Raw genomic sequence first — 23,713 nt, 5'->3', positions numbered from 1 at the left:
ACTTCTCAGTTCAAAAAAGAACTGTCCTGCTTATTAACTGCTCACTGGGCGGAGGGTAGAAAATTGGCCGAGACTACTACTTTAGCTTTAGTGGATCAAGGGTATCATATTGTGGAGTGAACTCTTAATTGGTCTAAACGTTTTGACTAGTTTGTTCTAGCCAACATTAGGTGACCGTCTAGAGTTTGTCCTCCTAATTCATATACTCACATAAAGAGACAAGGAGATCGACAAGCCAACCAAACTAATGTCGATACCACCAGAGAAGAATGTCGTTATGGCTGCAGTACCAGCCATACCAACAATACCCGCTCCAATCACACCCTGTAAACAGTCATAAGAAAATAGAATGAACGGATTGCAAACTGCTTACGAACCAAAAGGCCCTATGGTATAAATACAAACATGGTTATTTGCCTCACTTTTCGACCCCAGCAGAGTAAAAACTCAAATTAATTTTAATCAAGCTACCAAGCATAATACTTGGCTAAGCATGGACAAATGTTGCCTAAAGGATTTGGGTACGTTTTGTTACACAAAACACAATGTCCACAGATTTACGTTAAACTTATACGGTTTGAAGATGATGATGGTATAAAAAAGCTTCCCTTAAAATATGACTTGCTGAGGTGCTGTAGTTTTTGAGATATTAGTATTAATTTCTTGACTTGTTTTACTCGTTTCTCAAAAACTACAGCACCTCAGCACATAATATTTTAAGGGAAGATTTCTACCATAATTATCTTCAAATTTATTGTGCGAGTTTGAAATAAGTCTGTGGACATTGTGATTTGTTTCTTACAAAAAGTATCCAGACCCTTTTATAGCAGAAATTGGTTTGATCAAGTGAAGTTTCCTGGAGATGAACCAGTGGAAGAACCAGACCAGTTCTTAAATGCACTGGACACCGTTGGTAATTGGCCATGTCATGGCCGAGCGTTAAGAGCACCGGATTCAAGCTCTTGTATTTGATCAGCAGAGTGTGGGTTCGAATCCCGATCGTGACACTTGCTACATAAAATTGGGGAGGTAGTGCTTTCTGCTCTACCGGCCAGGCTTCGGATTGATGATACCCAAGCCTACATCCGTATGGACTGCAAAGGGGGTAACCCTGTTTCAGCCCTAGGAAAAATAATTGTAGCCCACACCTTGAAGTGGCCTTCAGGCCTTGTGTGTCTGGCGACTTGCATAAAAACAAAAAATAAAAAATATTTTAAAAAATTACTCAAAATAATTGTTAGCATAAAAACTTACTTGGTAAAGAGCAATGGACATAAAACTCCTTTTCTCTTACTTTCATATTGTTTGAGTAAGTTTTGTCAATTCAATTCACACTTGTTTCCATACTGTCAAAAGTTAAAACATCATTACAGAATGCATAATGTAATGGCGGACAGAGTAGTTAAAGGTTTTTACAATCAAAGAAAATGAAAAGTATGGAGGCGGATTTGATAAGCCGAAGCTTGTAGTGAATAGCCTGTGGTCAGACAGAGACAACAAGCACACAGGAGAACGTACGAATAGGAACAAAACAACTTACAAGCAACAAAGCACTGACGCAAGTAAGTAAAATGAAAATATGATGTATATAAATAAGTCATGATTTTGACCTAGCTATGTTATTTCAAATACGAACCAGTCTAAATTGAAGCCAGAAGTTAGACCCTTGTCGGAATAGACACGTCAGGGCACTGGTGTTGATTTTATCCATGGCGGCACCAGCGAAGCAAGCTTGCTTACTGGAGGAAATAAAACAGGTTTTTAAGGGAGAAAACAAAACAAAAACAATCAGAAAAGTATATCGTTAAAATGCAGGGAACAGATTGCAGTGGCCAACAAGTAAACAAGCTTTACACAAAACAAACAGCTTATGTAAGAATTTAATGTAAATTCTAAAGTGGCGCATTGCATCAAATGCTGATTGTCATATGCATTGCTTAAAAGTTTTCTTCAAGATGAATTTATTATTACACACGCGCTCAAATACGGACAAATATAGCGAGTCTGCGTCCCATATCCAACTCAAAATAACAGATTCTACGTACTTGTAAGCTCGTATGGTGGACAGTCCAGAAAGTGTCTCTGAGAAGTGCGAGTACACGGGTGACATATTGATGCTCTCCAGACGTTTCAACTCACTGTGTATTATGGAGAAAGAGTCAGCATGATATGAATCAGGGGAGTGACTTAAAATCCATTTGATCACATAATTATAATAATAATATCTATTATTGAAAAACGCCTCCCATGTAACAGACATCACAAAGCGCTTTAAAATTAAACCAATAAAAATACAGCAACATTTTGTGAAAACAGAAGAACCAATTGTTAATCAACAAGGGGTTGTATGTACAGATTGATGGGTCATTATTAAAAAGAAAATAAAAAACGGAACATATAAGGACGGACTACTTACCAGCGATGTGATAGGCTGTTAAAAAAATTCTGAACTATGAGAGCAAAGCAAGAAAGCTTGCGAGCGCAAAGCGTGAAAGCGTGAAAGCTTGCAAGCGTGAAAACTTGCGGGTATGAAGCCTGCTTACATGCATTTGTCTTTGGTTTGGAAAGCCCCGCTCTGCAAACTTGGGTTTTTTTATGTGGTATTATCTTAATTTTCTTATGAACTTGATCAACTAAGTTATGAAAAAATGTAAACAAAAGAAATATATAACAACAAATTTTAAGGGGTGGGGTTTAAAATAAATGGATTTCTGCTTAAAAAATTGTGAAATCACATCTCTGACTTACCGTGTTGTGGAAATGTAGTATACAGTGACAAACAGATAGAGTATCGTTATGGGAATGATGCCAATGATGAAGATCGGTGCATTAATTGCATTAATGAGCAGACCTATAACAGTGATCGATGCAAACTGTAACGTCTGTGCCAATGTGTAGCCGATAGTCTAAAAGAAAAATTTAATATAAAGTATATACTCTTGGAACAAGAGAGAGATCTCAAATTAAAGGGAAAGCAAGTGTGAACAGACGTGTCTTCAGTTGCTGCTGAAAATAAAAAGGTTGTGTATTCAGGGTGCTCTGCTGTGAAAAACCCACTGTTCCCATAACTGGCTATTCAAGACCAGGGATCAAGGAAATACTGACGGCCTTATTTTTCTACCTTACACCTGTTTTTAATGGCTGTCTATCTTTTTTGTCTGTCTGTTCATAGGCTGGGGAACACAAGCTGTGCTTCTCCCCGGACCTAGATGTTGCCTTTTGCAAATATGATAGGCAACAGGGTCTTAAAGGTATAAGCCTTTTTTTAGGGGAGGGGGCAATATTTGTTTAAAAATTATTGTTTGAGTTTAGATTATTTCAAACAAGTCATGTTTCTGGACAGATGGGGTTCGTAGTATAAGGGTTTACCTGATCCACCATTTTTGTGTCAGTTGAGAATCGATTCAGGATCCTACCGATGGGTGTCGTGTCAAAGAATCTACAAAGGATAAATCACAGAGTATTTTTTAAATTCTGTCCCATACCTTTCATAGACCAGGATTACATGCTTCAAACATAGAAACATGCCTTAGGTCAATTTATTGAGATTTCATCACCGTTTTACAAAGAGGCAATTCTTTAAAAAATATCATGCATTATTTAAATCTGTGTTTTTACATCATTTTCTCACACTTTAAAGTGACAAAACGTTATAGTTTCCTAGTTACACTAATGAGAACAAGAACCATTGCACCAAAACTACAGTACTGTATTTTCACAAACAGCCTTTATTTCGGTTTATGACATAAAATGTAAACATTTCCCCATGTGACCAGTATAGTACATGTACATTGCCTGTAAGAACATAAAAACGGCCCTTCAATGTATAAGGGTCACTCTTTTCATTAACAAAATTAAATGGAAATCATTTCATTTCATTTCAGAAACATTTATTTCCACATGAATCATGTACTTTAGAAGAAAAAAAAAACAATTTTTACAAAAAAATCCTTAGTGGAGGCATTACACAGAAAGTCGAAGCTTAAACGGAATTCCCTAAACACAACACAAAATTAATTCATATAAACAAAAAGGAAGACAACATTTAAATGACAAAACACAACAAAACAAAGAAAACAGAAACAGACAAACCAACGGAGTGGACATAAAATTAATAGACATCAGACGGACATACGAAACATACTAGTGCAAATGAAAGCACAAATTAAGTGAACTAACCTCATGGGGGACTGGGTGACATTCTTTAGGACTCTCTCGTGGATGTTTTGCCCCGCTATGAGTGAGGACAGGAATGTTGTCGCACTGAAGAGATAGACAACTACAGCAGATGTTACCGAGATGATGGTATACCCAGTCAAGTAGTATTCACTGAGGGCCTCAACTTCCTCCTAAGAATTAGAAATGGAAAATTTGTGTTTGTTTCGGGAGAGTTTAAAAACACAAAGACCATGAATAGGAACAGTCAAAAACTTTGTTCAACCCCAAATTATTTATATTAAGTCGCAATACACTTTGGATGGAACTCAACTTCAGCTAAAAAGCAAGACATTCTTTGCTGATGAGCAGAGCTTATGTACTTACCAGCCATAAATCAGGTCAGCTGTTACTATTAAACTATTGGAACCTGTGTCATGGCCTAGCCGTTAAGAGCACATTTCAAACTCTAGTGTTTTTGATCAGCAAAAAATTGATTTTTTTGAGTGAATGGTATTTCAAAGAGTATCACCCGCTCTAACGAAAAAAAGTTTAACTTTTACTTTAAATGGTCAGGAACCATGACAAAAATGTAAAACGTTTCTTATAAAACACATAAGCACGTGATATATTGTCGGGATCCCGACAAAAACTAATTTTGAGCACTTTATTTCACTGCTACTAATAATTGGCGGCCTTTTTCGAGCAATGGCTCAAATGAAAGCTTGTAACTTTCTCGACCCCCATCAAAATACCTGTTGAATTTTAAATCAAAATTTTTGGGTCAAATCGGCCAAAAATCTGACATAGCATCTTTATTAATTACCTGTGTGATATTTGGCTCCAGTCCAGCCTCTGACCAATTTGATATCCAGTAGTTGCTGTACGTGGACAACAAGAAGTTGATTAGAAATACAACGAAACCGAGAATGACCACCTTGGGCCCAATGGCTTGAAGATAATACAGATAGACCCGCCATGATATTGAGCCTTTGTTACGCTCCTCTGCATGGATTAATTTACTGCCATCGTCCTCTTCTTCGTCATCACACTCCTCAGCGGGAAATAAATCTGTGGTAAGAAGCAAGACAAAGGATGTCTAATAGTAAAGGTTTGCAGTAACACCTTGTTACGGAGTCATTGATTTATTTTGCATAATTGGCTTTTTGTTGCCTTTTCTCTCTGTTTTGTTCCTGGTGGTATAGAGTGCTGTTGTTGCTTTTGTTGGGGTTGTTCTTTATGTATGTTTTGGTTTATCTCTTGTTCTGTGTTTTGCTTTTTCTACAGGGCCCCCAGGGAGAACAGTGTTTTTACACTGATGGGGCTACCCTGTATAAATAATACTTCATAAAAATAATAATAATGTATTGATAATCTCTAATGGACATGTTGGTTTCAACTCTGATTGTCAACAATGCAATGTGTCAAATCCTACTGATGTCTTATTCATTAAAGGCACCGCAGCTGATTTCACGAAACCCACTCTTGAATTAGAACGAGTAACTTGTCTAACTTAGGATGGGTTCAATGTGTCATAACATCTTCTAAAACGCATCCAAATGATGTGAACCAGAAGCATTAGGGTTTACCTCTGACCTTAAGTACATTTTGTTCAACTCAAAACACAAAAGTCCACAGATTTACATTAAACTTAAACACTGTTTAAAGATAATGATGATAAAAAGCTTCCCTGAAAATATTCACTTCAAAGGTGCTGTAGTTTCTTTTTAGAAAAGAGTAAAAACAATTTCCAGACTGCGCCTTATTTAACGTACCATCCAAGTCCTCGTCATCTTCAAAGAAACTGCTGGCTCTCGACATCCTGGAAGCTTTCCTGAACCTGATCTCTTTTTCTCTCTCCGAGATCTGTTTCCTCAATGCCTGGATATCGCTATCAATACCCTGGTCCTCTCCCGCTGCATCCGACATATCAGGGGTCTCTGCCTTCGCTGCTACCCCGGCATCCACCCAGCCCTTGTAGAGTTGAGGACTGTCCCGCTGGATTTCGGCCGGTGTGCCTTGTTGCATAATGCTTCCATTCTTCAAAACAACCACCTGTGGAACCAGCATATGAAAGCCTTAAAGACACTGGACACTATTGGTAATTGTCAAAGACTAGCCTTCACAGTTAGTGTATCTCAACATATATGCATAAAATAACAAACCTGTGAAAATTTGAGCTCAATCGGTCATCAAACTTGCGAGATAATAATGAAAAAAAAAACACCCTTGTCACATAAAGTTGTGTTCGTTTTGGTGGTTGATTTCGAGACCTCAAATTCTAAACTTGAGGTCTCAAAATCAAAATTCGTGGAAAATTACTTCTTTCTACAAAACTATGTCACTTCAGAGGGAGCCGTTTCTCACAATGTTTTATACTACCAACCTCTCCCCATTACTCGTTACCAAGTAAGGTTTTATGCTAATAATTATTTTGAGTAATTACTAATAGTGTCCACTGCCTTTAAGCAAGATAGTTAAACTACTCGTATCTGCATCATATGATGACTTAATTTTGTCCTGACCAACAGTAATAATATTATGTTTTGGTTGCCTGCTTGTTTCTGGACAAGATTTATCTGTGATTTATAACCACGGGCTCCATGAACAAATTCAGTTTTGTGATGCGCTCATTTTCTAATACAGCCCTCGTGGGGAACATACAAGTATCTAACCTCACCTTAAAATGGTGTCAATTTTAATTTTATTTTATACTCTTTTGAGAGTAAAATTTGAAACATGACGTCAAAAAACAAATATGTCTGTTTTTTTTGCTATTTGCATAATATGAGTTTTACAGCTCAATATATAAACATTTTGCAGTAAGATTATAGTAATTTAAACTTGAGTTGTTAAATCTAGGAAGAAAATAAAATATAGGAAATTTTATTTTTAAGTTAATAATGATACTCAGTTCTTGATAAGAAAATATGTTTTTGCAATTTTCTCTTTTTCTATTTAAGCACTGTGGTAGGCCATTTTGAGGAACCAACAGGTTCCCTGCATGTTAATTACATAACCTTGTTCCGGATGAGAAACATTTGAAGAATTAATTAATTTCATTTACATATACAAATAAACTTTGAATGACTTACATAGTCTACTTCTGGAAGAAAATGTGTCTGATGAGTCACCAAGACAACAGATCTGCCCTGCTCTACAATCAGGTAGTTTTTGATTGCTTCGTGGAATACTTGGGTCCCGACGTGGACATCAAGAGCCGACATTGGATCATCCTTAGAAGGCAAGATGTAAACAACAGTTATTTCACCTTGGAAAGATTATGAACAGCCAGGTGGTCTATTTTCGTCGTCCACGCTCAATGCATGCCTGAAACGAACCCGGTCCTAGACGGACGACGCCACCTCAGAGTCTAAATACGTTGACAATTTTTCACTAATTTCTCAAAAACTACAACACCACAGCAAGTAATATTTTAAGGGAAGCTTTCAACTGTCACTATAAAAAATTTTAAAAGAAATTAAAAAAAATGTAAAAGTCAAGTAGCCTTTCGTTCCATCCCTAAAATTTGACTAGCCACCACTACCTTAACCCCCATGTTTCAATAGCCTACTTTAGACCCCCAGCAGTACAGCCAGTCTAGCTGCATATTTTCTGACCCAGACATCCCACATTGTGAATGATTTTTATTATTATTATTATTATTATTATTATTTATTCGGCCATTTCATAAAGAACAATAACAATACATGTAATTGCAAATAAGATTATAGTAAAAAGAAAAACAAATTTAAAAAAAATATGTTGAACAGAACTACATAAAGGCATACATGCTAAATAATGGCAACTAAAGCACTGGGCCCAATTTCATAGAGCTGCTAAGCACAAAAATTTGCTTAGCATGAAATTTCTGCTTTGATAAAAACAGGATTACCAACCAAATTTCCATTTGATTTTCAGGATAAGCAAACAACAGCTGAATACCAGTAATTAGCAATATGCAACAATTGGAAATTTGGTTGGTAATCCTGTTTATACCAAGGAAGAAAATTCATGCTAAGCAAAGTTTTGTGCTTACCAGCTCTATGAAATTGGGCCCTGGCCCTGAATAATGATGACTGACATAAGGTTTGGATACAACAAGAAACATGTGAAGAATAGATGATAGAGTAGGGTAGATTGGAAAAGGACAGGAAAACAGGGTGGGAGAAAGGTGTTGGTAAGAAAGATTTACGGTAATCATATTGATTCACCAAAACTGGTTGTGTCATCTTTGCTTGCAGACACTTCCCTGTGGTGAGCCCTAAGACCAATTGTCACGCCGGGTGTTACAACACTAAAATCACACTTTCTATTTATCACATCCCTGTGGCCGAATCACACTGCAGCGAAAACGATAACGATCACGGCGCAAAGAAAACGCATTCTATTGGTTGAATTGCTCCCCGAAGAATACGCACACGCTCATTCAACCAATGGAATGCATTATCTTTGCGTCGTTAGCGTTATCGTTTTCATTATCGCTGCAGTGGGACCGGCTTTTTAGTTCTTTCCTTTATCCCTGTAGTGAGAACCTCCCATAGACTTTGTACAGATAAATTATTTGAGCGAACCCCCAGTCTTTAGAATTCCCCTATAGAGACCTTTTTATTAGCCTCTTTTCTGTTTTATTCTCCGTCACAATATATGAAATCACCCCGGTCAGAATTGACCTGGATTCCGAGTGCAGTGGGGTCCGACACATTTCTGGGTCAGTATGATCCGAAATCTGTGTCCAAATGACTAGGAAAAGGGTCAAATAAGAGGTCTACATATTGCCATTTTGTAGTCAATGATTGTAGAACACTAATTGTTCTGCCCATGCTCATACAATAGACAGATCCATTAAGCTTCGCCCCACTGCATATTGACCAAACACAATGCAACGAAGGTCCGACAAATACTTGGCGCGCGCGGCAGAGTTGTGCAGAAAGGCATTGGAGAGGTGCATGTGTTCTTGCTTACATGTGCGTCGTGGGTGGAGCCTACTGGATCGGTCTATTGGTCTACACTGACCAAAGTGTAGAGATTAATAATAATTGATTTTTACCAAGATGACAACTTGTGTATCACTGTATACAGCCCTCGCCACGCTGACACGCTGTTTTTGTCCTCCACTCAGATTGATTCCCTTCTCTCCAATCTCAGTCTTATCGCCTGATGGTAACATGTCGATGTCCTGACGGAGACCACACGCTGCGATAGTCATTTGGTACCTGAACACCATAATCAAAACAACACTTGGTTTTTAGATGTGGATATAAATCATTGTATCAGAGACCAAAACTTGCTCTTTTCAGAGCCAACACTCCTTCAAAAGAGAGAGTTATTATTGAGGCTCTACCCACAAGTATACGTTCATTTATAGTTTATTCGAATACATCCTTGTTGACTAAGGGAATCAATGTGTGGTGAAGAGGTTCTCAACTAGTGGTTTAAACCCGCCGAGGCCTGGTTCTTGATATTTTACCGAGACAATTTAGTGGTTTAAACCTGGCAAGGCCTGGTTCTTGATAATTTTACCGAGCATAGTTGAGGTAAATTATCAAGTAAATTTAAACTACTAGTTGAAAACCGATTCAACGAACTTTGATTCCAATTCATAAATACCTTTTCGGTCAAAAATCATCAACACTTTTTGGTCAAAAAGTAAAAAAAATGCAAAAATTATAATAATTTCTTTCAACACAACACCCCTCCAGCGAAGAATGCTAAGGCCCTTGGGTAAACAACTCCTTATAAGGAGATTGCTGTGCACGTCGCGTATATCGCGTGATGTGGCACAACTGTTCCAGTTGTTGCTCTCGACCATTAGGAATGAAGAAACTGTCTTATAAGCACAGGTGCAAGCTCGCATGTCACGCCAATGTATCAACACTTTTTACTAGTGTTATATCATCCGTTAAAACACCCCCGACGTGATGCCCTCTCGACCAATCAGAATGGATAAACTGTCTTAGGTATTTATGAATTTAGGATAATATTTGCGTTTGACAGGATTGAGATGAATTTAGCTGTTTTTTTTGTACTGAGCTCATTTATTAATTTCAAGCAGTTCTAAATAAATGCAATGTGGTTGGGATCACGAGCCTGATATACTTCACGTAGGCAGCAAAGAAGATTGCCTCCATGCCCCCTGGTTGTTACCTTGGTGACATTGAAATGCTCCAGTAGAAATTTACAATTTCCTTGTGTCCTTTACCAAGGAGAAAATGCCCTGATGCCCTTGCCCTTTCAAAAACGAAGCATACATGCCTGGGACCCACTTAAACCCAGAAGTTTGAATCACGCAAGTCCCAACCATATTGAGAGACGCGCCAACCTCTGGGATCTCAAAACTGTATTCTGAAACCCCAAAACGTGTATTTTGCATAAAAAACCTGTATTTTTTATCAAACATGCGTAAACGTAGTTTTAAGCCCCGAGACAGGCAAAATAGAGAAGGTGCGAAGGCCATTATAAGTTTTGGAACATCCTTATTAAACCAGTAAATTCAAAATAAAAAAAATAAAAAATAAAACATTTAAAAAATTTTTTAAAATGGGCAGAAGTTTTCCCCGATGGGTGGTTAACCCACAGAAACGGTTAACTGCATGTCTGTATTGATGCTTTAGTTTCTTGCGATCTGAACTGATAAAACCTTCTCACATACCTTTGTTCATTGTATTTTGAACCGAATACGATATTTTCCTTCAGCGATGCGTTGATCAACCAGGCTTTCTGATTGGCGTAGGCGACTTTGTTTTTATCACTACACAAAAATACAATTCAAATAAAATGTGTAAATCAAGCCATATACTGCAATACCGGTTCAACTACAGATAGACGTATAAAGGCACTATTTCTTAAATCATTTAAACAATTTTAAATCTTCCATGATCAATAAGAACATATACTGGTAACATTATGCTTAAAAATAACTGTAAGTAATATATAAGATTATTGTTTTAGCTCAAGCCTTTTCAAAATGCCGGCAAGAATTTGTGATATTTTGATGATTTTGTCCACAACCATCTTAACAAATTTCATCTATGATGACACATCACTAAATTACAAAAACGGTAAGCCGGTGTGCTCCTTTAAATACTTTAAAGCCATTGGACCCTTTTAGTAAACAGTATTGTCCAAGGCCCACACTTCGTGTATCACAACTTCTATATCAAATAACAAACCTGTGAAAATTTGGGTTTAATCGGTCATAGGCGTCGGGAGAAAATAACGGAAAACCCACCCTTGTATCCGCGTGTTTCGCCGTGTCATGACATGTGTTTACCATAAATCCGTAATTCTTGTTAACGAGAATTGATATTGTTTTACTGTTTTCTCAAAAAGTAAAGCATTTCATGGAATAATATTTCAAGAGAAGTATTTCACCACTACCTTCTGTAAACCCTGTAAGTTATTTGTAAATCTGTGAACTTTTTTCTTTTTTTCTGTACCGAAAGGGTCCAATGGCTTTAAATCCTGGTCATATAAGTTTGGATGTTGTGAAGTATACACCTTACTTTATAGTTTCCATAATTGTCTTTACTTCTAATTCTTGTACCTTCTCCATGTAATGTCTCCAGACACCAGTTTTATTTCACCAAGCATGGACGACACCATGGAAGATTTCCCGCTACCAATTTCTCCAACAATAGCTGTCAACTTGCCTGGTACACAAACATAGACAATTATTAAAAATAATGTTTTAACCAAAGAAAATTTTTACTAAAGCGGGGTTTGAACCATAGACCTCCAGATTAACTGATTAGCGTAACATTCAAGATGCATCCAATCATTGATAAGCACCAAACACCTGGGGTTTTTTTCAAAATGGCTGGCCGAAACATACGAAAGACAATTGGCACAACTATTTTTCTGAATTTTTCACCCCCAAAAAGAGGTCATAAAATGTATCCTAAATAAGAAAATAAAGGAGGCGACCTCTTAAAAGAAGTGGGATAGGACGTTAAACATTATTTGGCCTTACCTGTCTCAATCTCCAAGTTGATATTTTTAAGCACCGGTGTGGATGGATCCTCCCATGTTAGGGTTGCATCAGTAATCTAAAAGCAAACATCATTATATATTTATGCTTTTTACTTTCATGGTTGCAGGGCGAGAAAAGGTGCTGAGCCAGTGAAAAAGGGAAAGGTAAAGAAGAAAATAAATACCTATTTCATTCCGTGGACAAAATCATTTTGAGGGAATGACATATTATTTTAAGGCAGCGGCCTGGAGGCAAGTGCCTCCCACAATTTCCTAGTGCCCCCCTTGTCCCGAGTAATGGTGAGTATTTTTCTTCTGAAGCAATTTACCTTGATAACCAAGTTATCTGGAAGTGTAGGTGTTGGAGTTGGTGGTGGCAGCGGCTTGGCTGCTTTTAGTTCCGTTTCTTCGTTAAAGGTCCCATACTTTCCATCTCCTTCTTGTTGGGCAGCTTTTTGAAGTCTCATAGCAGTGTCATGTCGATGCTGTAAAAGTGATTGGTTTCATTAAAGCTTTTTATATTTCATACCATTAGTAAACGGCTGGTTTAAAGACTAGTTGAAAGTCTTCTCGGATCTGCTCATCTTGTGTCTTCTCCCTAAGACGAGCAAATATACCGTAAGAAACATCGAGACCAAACCGGCTCTTTTCAGAGCCAACACTCCCTAAAAGAGAACTTTAAAGGGAAGGTACACGTTTGGTAATTACTCAAAACGAGTATTAACTTAAAAACTGACTTGGTAACGAGCATTGGAGAGCTGTTGATAGTATAAAATCATTTTCTCGCAACTTCGTTGACCAATTGTGAGCCCAAATTTTCATAGGCTTGTTATTTTATGCTTAGTATGGGATACACCAAGTGAGAAGACTGGTTTTTGACAATTACCAAGAGTGTACAGCGCCTTTAACATGTTTGTACCAGCAGGTTTACTTCACACCACACAAAGCTTCACTTATCACATATTTGGTTCTCAACCACTACAAAGTTCAAAATCTATTACCACAACAGTACAACTGTGTAAATCAAACAGAAGGTCCAACGACATTTCTCCATTTTGTACTTGAGGGGAAACCTTCTTTCTTTATTGAACCTCAAATTTAAAATGACAATACCTCGCCATCGTGACAAGTATCCCTCGCCGCTAAAGTCACCATTTTCTGGCGGCCTTTGACCTTGTCCTCCACTTCGGGCGCACCGAGAAACTTTTTGATCCTTCCGTGACTGATGATGGCATTGATGGCAAACATGATGGCGCTCGGGAGCAGCATCAAGGAACCCGACATTCCTTGAAAGAGTGAGATTGACGGGAACATGATGTCCGGGGTCAGAGGTTCACCTTCCAGTGTATAATAGAGACCAAAAGACTGCATAGATTCAAGAAAACAAACATGATAAATATCGGGAAAATGCCAAAACATTTTATTAACAACAATCTAACTCTATCACACCCCTAAGGGCCAATCAAAGCACTCAGTTTTATTTCCTGCAAGAGTGGAGCTGCGTATTGAAGTATGAGACCTATTCATTTTATAGCACAACGTAGGTCCAAACTGTTTCTAGCCACTAGGCAATCTCAGTGGTATAGTTGATAAGACACTGCTCTAAAATTGCAAAGGTTGTGGGTAATATGCCTTTAATTTTTTCAGAGCTCAGGAAGGTACGGTGCTGAACCGCATCGGTGTATGGGTAAAACCAAAATTAATAAAACATATTTCGTTGCTTCTAAAACAAGACCACTGAAACTAGATCAGGAGAATGGATGTACACTTTAAAACTCCCGAGACAACGAGCAAAACTAAGTAGTTACAACAATTCTAGAAATTGAGAATAGCTTTGTTTACTTACAACAACCATCGCAAACGAAGTAGCCGAAATAGCAAGTGGAGCTGTAAGCAAGGGAATAAAAAACAAAATTAAACATCATTAATGAAAGTATTTATCCCATCACGGTGATAATTGCCTCTGTTACACAATTAAACAGTTTGATTTTATGACAGAGTCTAGTCTTACATTGTTTGAATTGTTTGAATATTGGCATGTGTATAAAGACAAGCAAGTCAAAAAGCAGGTCAGTTCTTTTCGGAACTGAGAAGTCTCCCGAATTCCTGAAAATCTACTAGTAGAATATAAAGCAAGACAAGTTCTTAGAGGAACATTACCTGACAAGTAGATACACACATGGTGTTACCCCAAACCAAACATATATTGATACCTCACAATGTAATGCCTTAAATCCTATAAGCAAAGCTTCCTTGATGTGATTTCTGTTGTGTTAAACCATGGAGCAATAAACTATCTTTGCTCCATGGTTAAACTCAAGTATCAACATCCACTAGAGGTTGTTCAGACACATTACTAAAGTCGTTTTACCCATGGAGGTAGAAATAGGCTCATGGTTCAACCCGATCCAGTTCAACTCTGTGTGTTCTGAACGGTTCTTTTATGGAAGCCATTTACTACACCACTGACTCGGCTTTGGCTTCGGCTTCGGCTTTGCTCCATCTGTCTGCCTGATGAAACTCTTACCGAAAAAACCTCACACATTTTCAAAATAACTGATGGACTGCATATCAAACTTTAAGCCCGAGCCATGGTTTCAAAAAGGGCTCCTTTAAAGCTCGACCTTTCCGGAGTAAACTCTCGGTGGTCGTACTATATAATCAGTCTCCACAAAAATGTTGATGAAACTCCTGTGATTTTTTTCACAGAGCTACGGAAAGTACTGAGAATACAGTGCTAACACACATCGGTGTACATGCTGGGTAAAAATCAAATATAAAACTCTTTAAACATTACACATTGAGCTGGTGAGTGCAGCCACTTTGTACAGCGCTTTGATTTCACTATCTCTGGATGTCTTGATTCGACTTCTGAAACGCTCCTCCCAGCCATTCAGTTTGATGAGCTTAATCCCCTGAAGAAGTTCATTGGTTCCCTTCAGGCGATCGTCTGAATATCCCTACCATCCACCGGAAAATGAAAAATACTGCAAGTCAACTTTCATCATAAAGATCACTCCTATGGTTTTTACAAAAATGCTTTTTCTTACGTTGAGCTTTTATGTATTATTGACTATGTTACTTTTATTATTGTGTTTAGGCACTTTTTGCCAATGCAACTTAGAGCAAACACTGTATGCACAAGAAACCATCTTCTAGCTATGACTCACTTTCACCAAAGAAAACAATGAACAATAGAGGAATTTGCCTGCAAATTGTCCAGTGTGACTTAACAATCAATCTGGCCTTATGGATGTACATGTAGGAACAATATAATGATATGTGTGGACAAAGAATTTACAAATGCGCCAGAGACTAAGTAGGTGGCAGTGATAATAATAAGTAGAACAACACTTATTGTTATTGTCAATCCTAGCTATTGTAAATCCTCTATACATTCACAAATCATTTCACTCTAGGAACTCCCAAGTCATAACTGACTCGACAGTCAAGTTCACCCAGAAACTGGTAAAAAAAGGGATGATACATCGTTGTGACTAATTTCTGGGTGACTTTTGACACATATTCCCGGTCATCCTGACCGACAAATGGGTCAAGCCACCACGGGGCCTGGGTCTAGGTAAATTCTGACCAGGAAGTTTGTCTTCTTACCATGACTCTTTGTTGGAACTTTCGGATCCCCTTGGCGATGAATCCTTGTAGCAACATGGTAATGACAAACATGGTCGCGCCAATCAAAGCCGACACACCCAAGATGTTGTACAAGAAGTACAGTGTAACGGCAATCTAGTTTTTCAGAAAAGAAAAGAGACAATTAAAAGAACGATGTCAACCATGAAGTAATTCAGTATGAGAGGGCATCAATGGTCCTTGAATCGCTCTCAGATACTGGGGGCACATATACAAGTGGGGGAGGGGCACTGTGGCAAGCACTTGCCTCAAGGCCAATCTGAACCATATACTGAAAATATTATGTAACCTTTGATACAACAACAATTTTTTCAACAGTAAAATTATTCCCTTAACTAAATAAGTCATCATCACCCATGATGCAGATAACAGTTGTTTTGTAGTGAATTATTTTGATTGTTTGGTTGATTGATTAATTGATTGATTGATTGGTTGGTTTGTTGATTGATTGATCGATTGACATATTGGTTGACTTTTCACTTCTCAAACTCTTTTTTTTTTTTTTCAATTCAATCACAAAGTATTATACAGAATTTACACAACAAATATTTACAAAAACATTTAACTAATGTGTATAACAATCACTCTCCCTGCCTTCTTCTCGCATTCTACAAAACAAACGAACCTGGATGGGTGCTGTCCACAGCAGATGAAAGAACATGGCGAACATCTGGATATTTGCAGGGTCGGTACTGATGTTGTTTGTCAGTTGTCCAGCATTCATGTCACTACCTTGGAGCTCAACTGGAGATAGATACTGTGCCTTGAGATACACAGAGCCCTGAAAAAAAGTAATATAACAAGTAACAAAACATTCACTTTAGCTTTTTACAAAAAACTCTGCTAGGCTAAAAAAGCCAGGCCCTTGAAAATATTTTGCAAAACATTCATTGATATTGGTATGGTATATTCATTTGAATCATAAAAACAGCCACAACTCTGACACTCAAAATAAAATATTAAAACAAGATTTTTCAAACCTTTAGTATGTTTTAATCTTCTGTAAATATGGATAAAACCAAACCTGTGAAACCGGTCAGCATTGACCCGAAGTCCGGATCCCAGGGGATCCCAGGAGATGTGCTAGTTTTCAGCTGTCCCGGAAAATGGTATTATAACTTAGATTTGGCATCAGTTTGACTAGTTTGGGGGTTATTTTAACATAGATTCTGGTTCATACTGACTCTAAAATGGGTCAGGCCCCATCTGGGCTGACCCAGAAGTTTTAAGAGTGTAGTGACCTAACGAACCTGCAGAGCTGATCTTATTTTTAGGCTGACGTGAAACATCGACTGGAAGTGCCGCTGTTGAAGCACGGTGGGAACGATGTTGCAGACACACAGCAAGAACACAAGAAAATACACATTCTCCGCTGTGTCTGCTACTGTGATATAACCGACATCCTGAGGGTAAGCGAAATAAATAGGAAGAAATATTTGAATAGCCACAACAAAATGTCCAGTGAAAGCCGTTGGAATAACTGAATAATGGTTATTATATAACACCCAAGCAGATCCTTGCCATTTGATTGGAGGATTGTCCGTCACGTGATAGCAAATAAAAGTACCATTGCACGCTGAGTCACTCACCGTGCTTTTTCGTTCCATCCGAAAAGTACCATTGCACGCTGGCAGCGTGCAATGGTACTTTTCGGATGGAACGAAAAAGCTGAGTAAAAACATCACTGCGTGCGCGTGTCTTTGGTAACGCAGCAGGTGTTACTGCAAGAAGGCATAGTAAAATTACTAGCATTCGCTTCTACAGTTGAAATTGTTTGTTTTGAAAGTTGTATCTTTCAATCAAAATAAAAACAAATAATGAATGTTTTTCATTCGTGCAATGGTGCGAATATGTTCATTCGTTGAAAGCTGGAATGTTCCATTCAACTCGGCTCCGCCTCGTTGAATAGAACATTCCATCTTTCAACTCATGAACATATTCGCACCATTGCACTCATAAACATTCATTATGTGTATACTAATCTTGGATAATTTTGTTTGTTGTATAGCTCAAGTATTGGTAATTCAAAATTAATTAAAATTTACCAGGTCAGTTCCCGCTTTGGTTTATTACTTGATATTTAACAAATAAAAAGTTGCATCCCTATCCTGCTGAACGTTTTACGATTTTCAAGATCTACATTTAATTCCTTTTAACTTTCATGGTATTTAAAAGCAAGTCAACTATGAAACGCATTCATTAAAAACCTGTCAGTGATAACCCTTTTTTATACACTATTACATTACCCCCTGGTCACTGGGCCTTAATTCACTCCTTAAACTATCTCAGCTCCCTGGTGTGGAGTATACATCATTTCTCAGATGATTATCAGGACTTGTAACACTGCTGATGGTGCATACCATTGCAATACAACAATGCATTTAGTGTAGCAATTCTGTGCTGTATTTCGATAATGTGTTCAATTGACCCATTTCACCTGACGTCATCATCAGCAAAGTCTTGAATGCGCCATACTGGTGGGCAATTTCACTGTGCCTATTTTAGGCGACGCGGCGTTAATACACGTAAACATAACTGCCCACCAACATGGTGAGCGTGGCATCAGTTGCCGCGTGTGACGCGCGTGCAAGGGGTCAATAGATGGATTGCACTGAGCGCAATATTTGATGATTATAAATAATAATAACGAAAACTTATATACATCGTTGATGAAACGTGCACGCGAGCAAGGCTATCATTGGCTGAGAGTTGTGCGCGGTGTGTACACTTGGTCTACTGTTTATCATCAAATATGGTGGTCGATGACGCTATGTGCAATCAATCTATACACAAGCAAAGTCTTGCAACTATCGAACACAGGGACACGTTTAAAGTGCGGGTTTGTTTCCTTCACATTCACACGTTCAAGCGATGCATGTAGGACCAAAATAGTCGAGTACACTCAATACTTACATGGTGTGTTGTGTCTGTCCCAAAAAACTTGTCATACCATAAGCCCTAGGAGTAACAAACGGATCTGGTGATGTTCGGGCCAACACTCTGGAACTAGTCATAACATAGACAATAAGATACTCATGTTGATGCCTTGAAGTGTTATCTCAACATGTTTACTTTGCCGATGTTCTTGAATAATGACCCTGTTTGAAACCTTGGCTTGGGCTTAGGTGTCTTAAGCTCCGCCAAGTTATTCTAAAAACTTACAATTTCACACAGGCTTCAAACATAGCCCTACGAGTAACAAATAAGATTGAACTCACCTTATCTACAGGGATTTCACCGTTAGTGGAGATCAAAGTCATCTGATCGATGATCTTCTGGAGTAAAATTGGGCCACTTAGTCTGATCATATCTGCAGATACCTTCTGAAGCCCTGCCACAGTTATGTCACCACCGTGGAGTTTCCAATATATCTTGAGAAAATTTGCATCCTTGATATCCACAGAGTTCTTCTTCATCTAATAATAATAATAATTATATAATATGGATTTACTTCTCCAGAAAACCACGCCTACACAAAATGAAAACAAATACAAATTGAAAATGAAGGATAAAACATAATTAGTTGAGTTAAACCTGATGCAAGTCTATGTGAACAAATGTGACTTTAGTTTCCTCTTGAAGTCGTCGAGTGAGGGTATTTTACTTAGTGTGACGGGGACCTTATTCGAAGGGCAGGAGTAAGTTTTGCACAGTGCATATATATCACATCATTGACTGTGCTTGGCTTTGATAATGCAGTCAGTACATGTACTGCAAAGTACAATGACTACATTCCGGCACCAGCATGTCTCAAAAGAGCAGTACAGAGCGCACTTAGTCACTGTTGAATCCAAGCTGAACCAAAAGAAAAGGGTGTAATGTCACAATTAAATATTGTACTTTTTTTTTTTTTTTGAAAGCTGTATCCTCCAATCGAAATGACAAAGATCTACTTGTATTACAAAAGTAATGAATAGTTTTCTCTCTATAATATTGAGAATATTTTCATTCGTTGAAAGATGGATCCATTCAACTCGGCTTCACCTCATTAAAAAGAACATTCCATCGTTCAACTCATGAAAATACTCTCACCATTGCACTCATAAACATTCATTGTCTGTATACTTGACTCTGGGTTTCTGAAAAAGATAAATTATGCTCAGAAGATTCACCTACCAGATCATTACTAAGGGCATCCTGCAATTGATCGACAACTACATGAGATTTGTAGTCTGTGGGCAGTTCTCCCAAGTCACTCAGCTCCAGTGGTCTCTGGTAACCCAAACTGAAGAGACCATTGAGCCACCACACCGAGAGCGAAGCGAAGTAGTTCGAGAATTTGTGCCTGTATTTGATGTTTGAATTCTTGGAGTCTTGTGCGAAATTTGCATCTCCGTAAAGGACACGGCGAACTTTATTCCGCAGTAGAACCTGTATAGCAAGAAAATGTAACATTACAACGCTGAGCTATACCTGAACTGTTTTGAATAAGTTGTCCTTTTTTTAGTTAAAGGCACTAGACACCTTTGTCAAATTGTCAAAGACCAGTATTCTTACTTGGTGTATCCCAACTCATTTAAGTAGTATTTTAACAAATCTGTGAAAATTTTGACTCAATTTGAACTTAAGTTGCAAGAGAATATTGAAAGAAAAAAGAGAGAATATTTAGTATTATTTTTGTCACTGTATGCCACAGGAAAATTTATTTAGTGGGGTGCACAACTGCACAAACCATCGAAGAAATGCACATACCACCACAGCACCAGCAAACAGGGAATCAGAAGTGTTTTTGTATCCAACAAATAGTACAACCACTTTTTCATTTGTTAACTTTAGATTTATAATTTAATTTGGCAACTTTTTATAAGATATTCTTTTTTGTAAAAAGGTGGTGGCAGGGTCAGCAAAATAGAAGTGCTGGACAAAATGGAAAAGTTTCCGTATGGCGCCACCACTTTTTCATTCGATATGAAATAATATTATAGTATCTAATTTACCTCAATGAGATATCCCTTTTTGTAAAAATTTGTGAAAAAGTGGTGGCGAGGTGCGGAAAGTATCCCGAAAAAATATCATATGAACTTATCTTTTTAATAACTTGTTTTGAGCTATTCAGGTAGATTTTCTTTATTAATATTTTAAAATAGTTAGTCACAACATATGAAGATTTACAGTTGAACGACAAACGCGCGGTGTTCAAAGTTTGCGCCCGAGCTACCCTGCGCAAATTAAAAAATCATGCAAGGAATCAAATGGCAGCTTGCGTGAATTTGAAAAAACTCCATCTTCAAAGATTGCAAGATTGCGCCCAACAGCAGCGTAGTGGGTAGTACAAAATCCCATGTGACATACCGTCGTCTGCTGAATTGTATTTTTGTACGACTGTTTTCTTTTGTAGTGTACGCGTTGTTGACGACATTGACAACACAATTTAATTATTTTGCAAAGAGTCAGCAACTTTTTCTTATACAGTATTTTATTTCCATTCGGCATAATAACTTCTCAGACGAAATCTGTGTACTAAATTGTAATTTTTGTACTCACGTCGAACTCAACTTGACCCCCGCCATCTTGTTTTATGTTACATCTGCTGCAGGAAATACGTCATACGCTGCCCACCCACGCCCGCGAGAGGGCTTGCAAGGGGGGGGGGGTGTTTTTTACTGCACTTTACAGTGACGCTCCATCATCCACCAAAAAATCCCGATTTAAGGATTCCTTTTTTTTTTAATCGATAAGAACAAAATTCCCCCAAGTGCAGAAGAAACAAATTCCACGAGGGGCGGGGGGGGGGGGGGCTCATCGAACGCTCTAGGTCTATCAACATTAGGGTTCACCAACATAGGGTGCGTTCGTTTAGCTTCACTGGGGTCGACCCCCCGTACGTGGCGGTTTTTTCCCAGGACGCGTGTGTGCAGATAATTACCCACGTTCGTCCTGGTAAAAAAAACGCCAAGCACCGGGGTCGACCCAGGGGAGCTAAACGAACGCACCCATAGTCTCGCTATGTATGGACACACAACCAAACAGGCGCCGACATAATGCGATGCCCAGAGTTATAATGGCCTGTAAAAATGATGGACAAACCTCAGTTCTGTAGTTGCCAGCTCCTAAATGTTTCCGTAGCCCTACACCATCCCAAAGTTAGTACAAGCACACACACTTTCAAAATGTGCTCCTCAATGACAACTTTAATTTCCTTAAAAAAACAACTCGGCATAAAAACGTGGGTTTCTGATGTTCTAGACAATTTATTTCAAAAGGTATTTGGGGATTGCGATTGGGCGTTACTCCTACTCCTAGAACTATGGCAAGCAAGGTGTGTTCCCGCTGTCCTCACTCACGAAACTTATTAGGTCATCATGTACACAAATCGATTCGAAACTTTTTCCCCTTCACATGTAAAAAAAATAGCTCAAAGCTAAATCAACTTACCCTGTTAAATATTAAAAACACGTCAACAATAAGTAACAAGATGTACGCTATCAGCATCGACAAAGTTAGGTCAAACTTGAGAATTGTGATGTTCATCCCTGGTGCTCTCCTAAGGTCTCGAAACCTGAGCTTCTCCGAGACAATGGCTGCTAGCATGTAAACCACCTGCAAGCACAGCATCTTAGGTTGGTCCCACAACTCGGCCTGATCGGAGTAATAAACCAAGACCACGGTGCCCAAGACAGAAAGGACAGCTGGAGCGATGAGTTGTGGTCGTGAGCTCCCTCCGATGACTAGGGTGTCTGTTAGAACTCCCTCAAAGACCTGGATGGTGGTCAGGAGGAAGAGGAGAAGCAGGACGATCATTCGGAAGTCATGGAACGGGTATCGTATACGGAGCAGTTTCTCCGGTGTCTTGTAGAGGTTTTCTATGTCTGCATTGAAGAACCGCTGATAGATGAGGATGATGACGGCTAAGGCTATGAACACTGTGTGTGGAATGCAGTATATTCCGTTCATCAGGCAGGTAAGTTGGAGATTGTCGACTGCCTGGCTGCCTACTTCAGCGGGGTCGCTACCGCAGAACCACGACGGGTCGTAAGTTTGGTTGTCGACATCCCCCATGGCTGCCTAGTGTTGATTTGCTATGTAGTAACAAACTGAAAAATAAATTTAAAAAATATTTATAAAAAGTTTAATAAGTTTACATAATATTCAATTTCTAGTAATCATTTTTTAACTTTCTATATTCGGCAAATTTTGGTGGTCTAGTTTGAAAGACATTGCTCTAGAATTGCAAAGGTCATGGAGTTGAATCTCAGCAGGTTAATTATGTCTGGGATGTTGTGTTTTGTCACAGAACTCGAGAAAGATAGACCTAACACACTTCGATAATGGGTACAACAATTTTTTTTTTTTTTTTAAAGACAGTGGACACTATTGGTAATTGTCAAAGACAGTCTTCCCACTTGGCGTATTTCAACATAAACAACCAACCTGTGAAAATTTGAACTTAATCGATCGTTGCGGAGTTGCGAGATAATAATGAAAGAAAAAACACCTTGTCACACGAAGTTGTGTGCTTTCATATGCTTGATTTCGAGACCTCAAATTCTAAACTTGAGGTCTCGAAATCAAATTTGTGGAAAATTACTTCTTTCTCGAAAACTACGTCACTTCAGAGGGAGCCGTTGCTCACAATGTTTTATACCATCAACCTCTCCCCATTACCAAGTAAGGTTTCATGCTAATATTATTATTTTGAGTAATTACCAATAGTGTCCACTGCCTTTAACTTGTTCGTTTTTACGCTTGGCTAGTTCAGACGTGATGTGTATTTTTTTGTTGCTAGTAGACCTAATTTGTTTTATTTAAACCAACGTAAGGCGAAACCGATCTATAAATATTTGAGCAGCTTTATGCACTTTTTTTAATTATTGAAAGTGGTGATAGTAATAATTACACAAATCGATTATGATTTTTATTGATCATTAACTTTCTGCTCTCTTGCATTGCAATGGAGAATACGCATGTTCAAAATGGCACACCATTTTAATGAAAA

The 23,713-nt window shown here is 38.3% G+C and overlaps 1 protein-coding gene across 1 annotated transcript in view; it reads right to left on the bottom strand.

Annotated features, from left to right (window-relative positions):
* Positions 1-23,713, bottom strand: part of LOC117304349 (ATP-binding cassette sub-family C member 8-like) — a 33,898-nt gene that overhangs the window by 9,307 nt on the left and 878 nt on the right. Inside the window, exons 2-24 of the mRNA XM_033788755.1 lie at positions 22,153-22,811; positions 19,894-20,148; positions 18,996-19,193; positions 17,028-17,180; positions 16,403-16,558; positions 15,739-15,873; positions 14,924-15,086; positions 13,973-14,013; positions 13,240-13,491; positions 12,456-12,611; positions 12,128-12,203; positions 11,702-11,807; positions 10,808-10,906; positions 9,206-9,371; positions 7,251-7,391; positions 5,931-6,210; positions 4,982-5,226; positions 4,180-4,349; positions 3,370-3,439; positions 2,749-2,906; positions 2,046-2,138; positions 1,637-1,739; positions 211-324 (exon numbers count right to left, since the gene is read on the bottom strand). Coding sequence (XP_033644646.1) covers positions 211-324; positions 1,637-1,739; positions 2,046-2,138; positions 2,749-2,906; positions 3,370-3,439; positions 4,180-4,349; positions 4,982-5,226; positions 5,931-6,210; positions 7,251-7,391; positions 9,206-9,371; positions 10,808-10,906; positions 11,702-11,807; positions 12,128-12,203; positions 12,456-12,611; positions 13,240-13,491; positions 13,973-14,013; positions 14,924-15,086; positions 15,739-15,873; positions 16,403-16,558; positions 17,028-17,180; positions 18,996-19,193; positions 19,894-20,148; positions 22,153-22,776 — 3,954 coding nt within the window. The 5' untranslated portion in view covers positions 22,777-22,811. The remainder of the gene's footprint in view (positions 1-210; positions 325-1,636; positions 1,740-2,045; positions 2,139-2,748; positions 2,907-3,369; positions 3,440-4,179; positions 4,350-4,981; positions 5,227-5,930; positions 6,211-7,250; positions 7,392-9,205; positions 9,372-10,807; positions 10,907-11,701; positions 11,808-12,127; positions 12,204-12,455; positions 12,612-13,239; positions 13,492-13,972; positions 14,014-14,923; positions 15,087-15,738; positions 15,874-16,402; positions 16,559-17,027; positions 17,181-18,995; positions 19,194-19,893; positions 20,149-22,152; positions 22,812-23,713) is intronic.

Source organism: Asterias rubens, chromosome 2 (genome assembly GCF_902459465.1).
Source record: "Asterias rubens chromosome 2, eAstRub1.3, whole genome shotgun sequence".
Taxonomy (NCBI): Eukaryota; Metazoa; Echinodermata; class Asteroidea; order Forcipulatida; family Asteriidae; genus Asterias; species Asterias rubens.
This window is presented reverse-complemented; position numbering and strand designations above follow the sequence as displayed.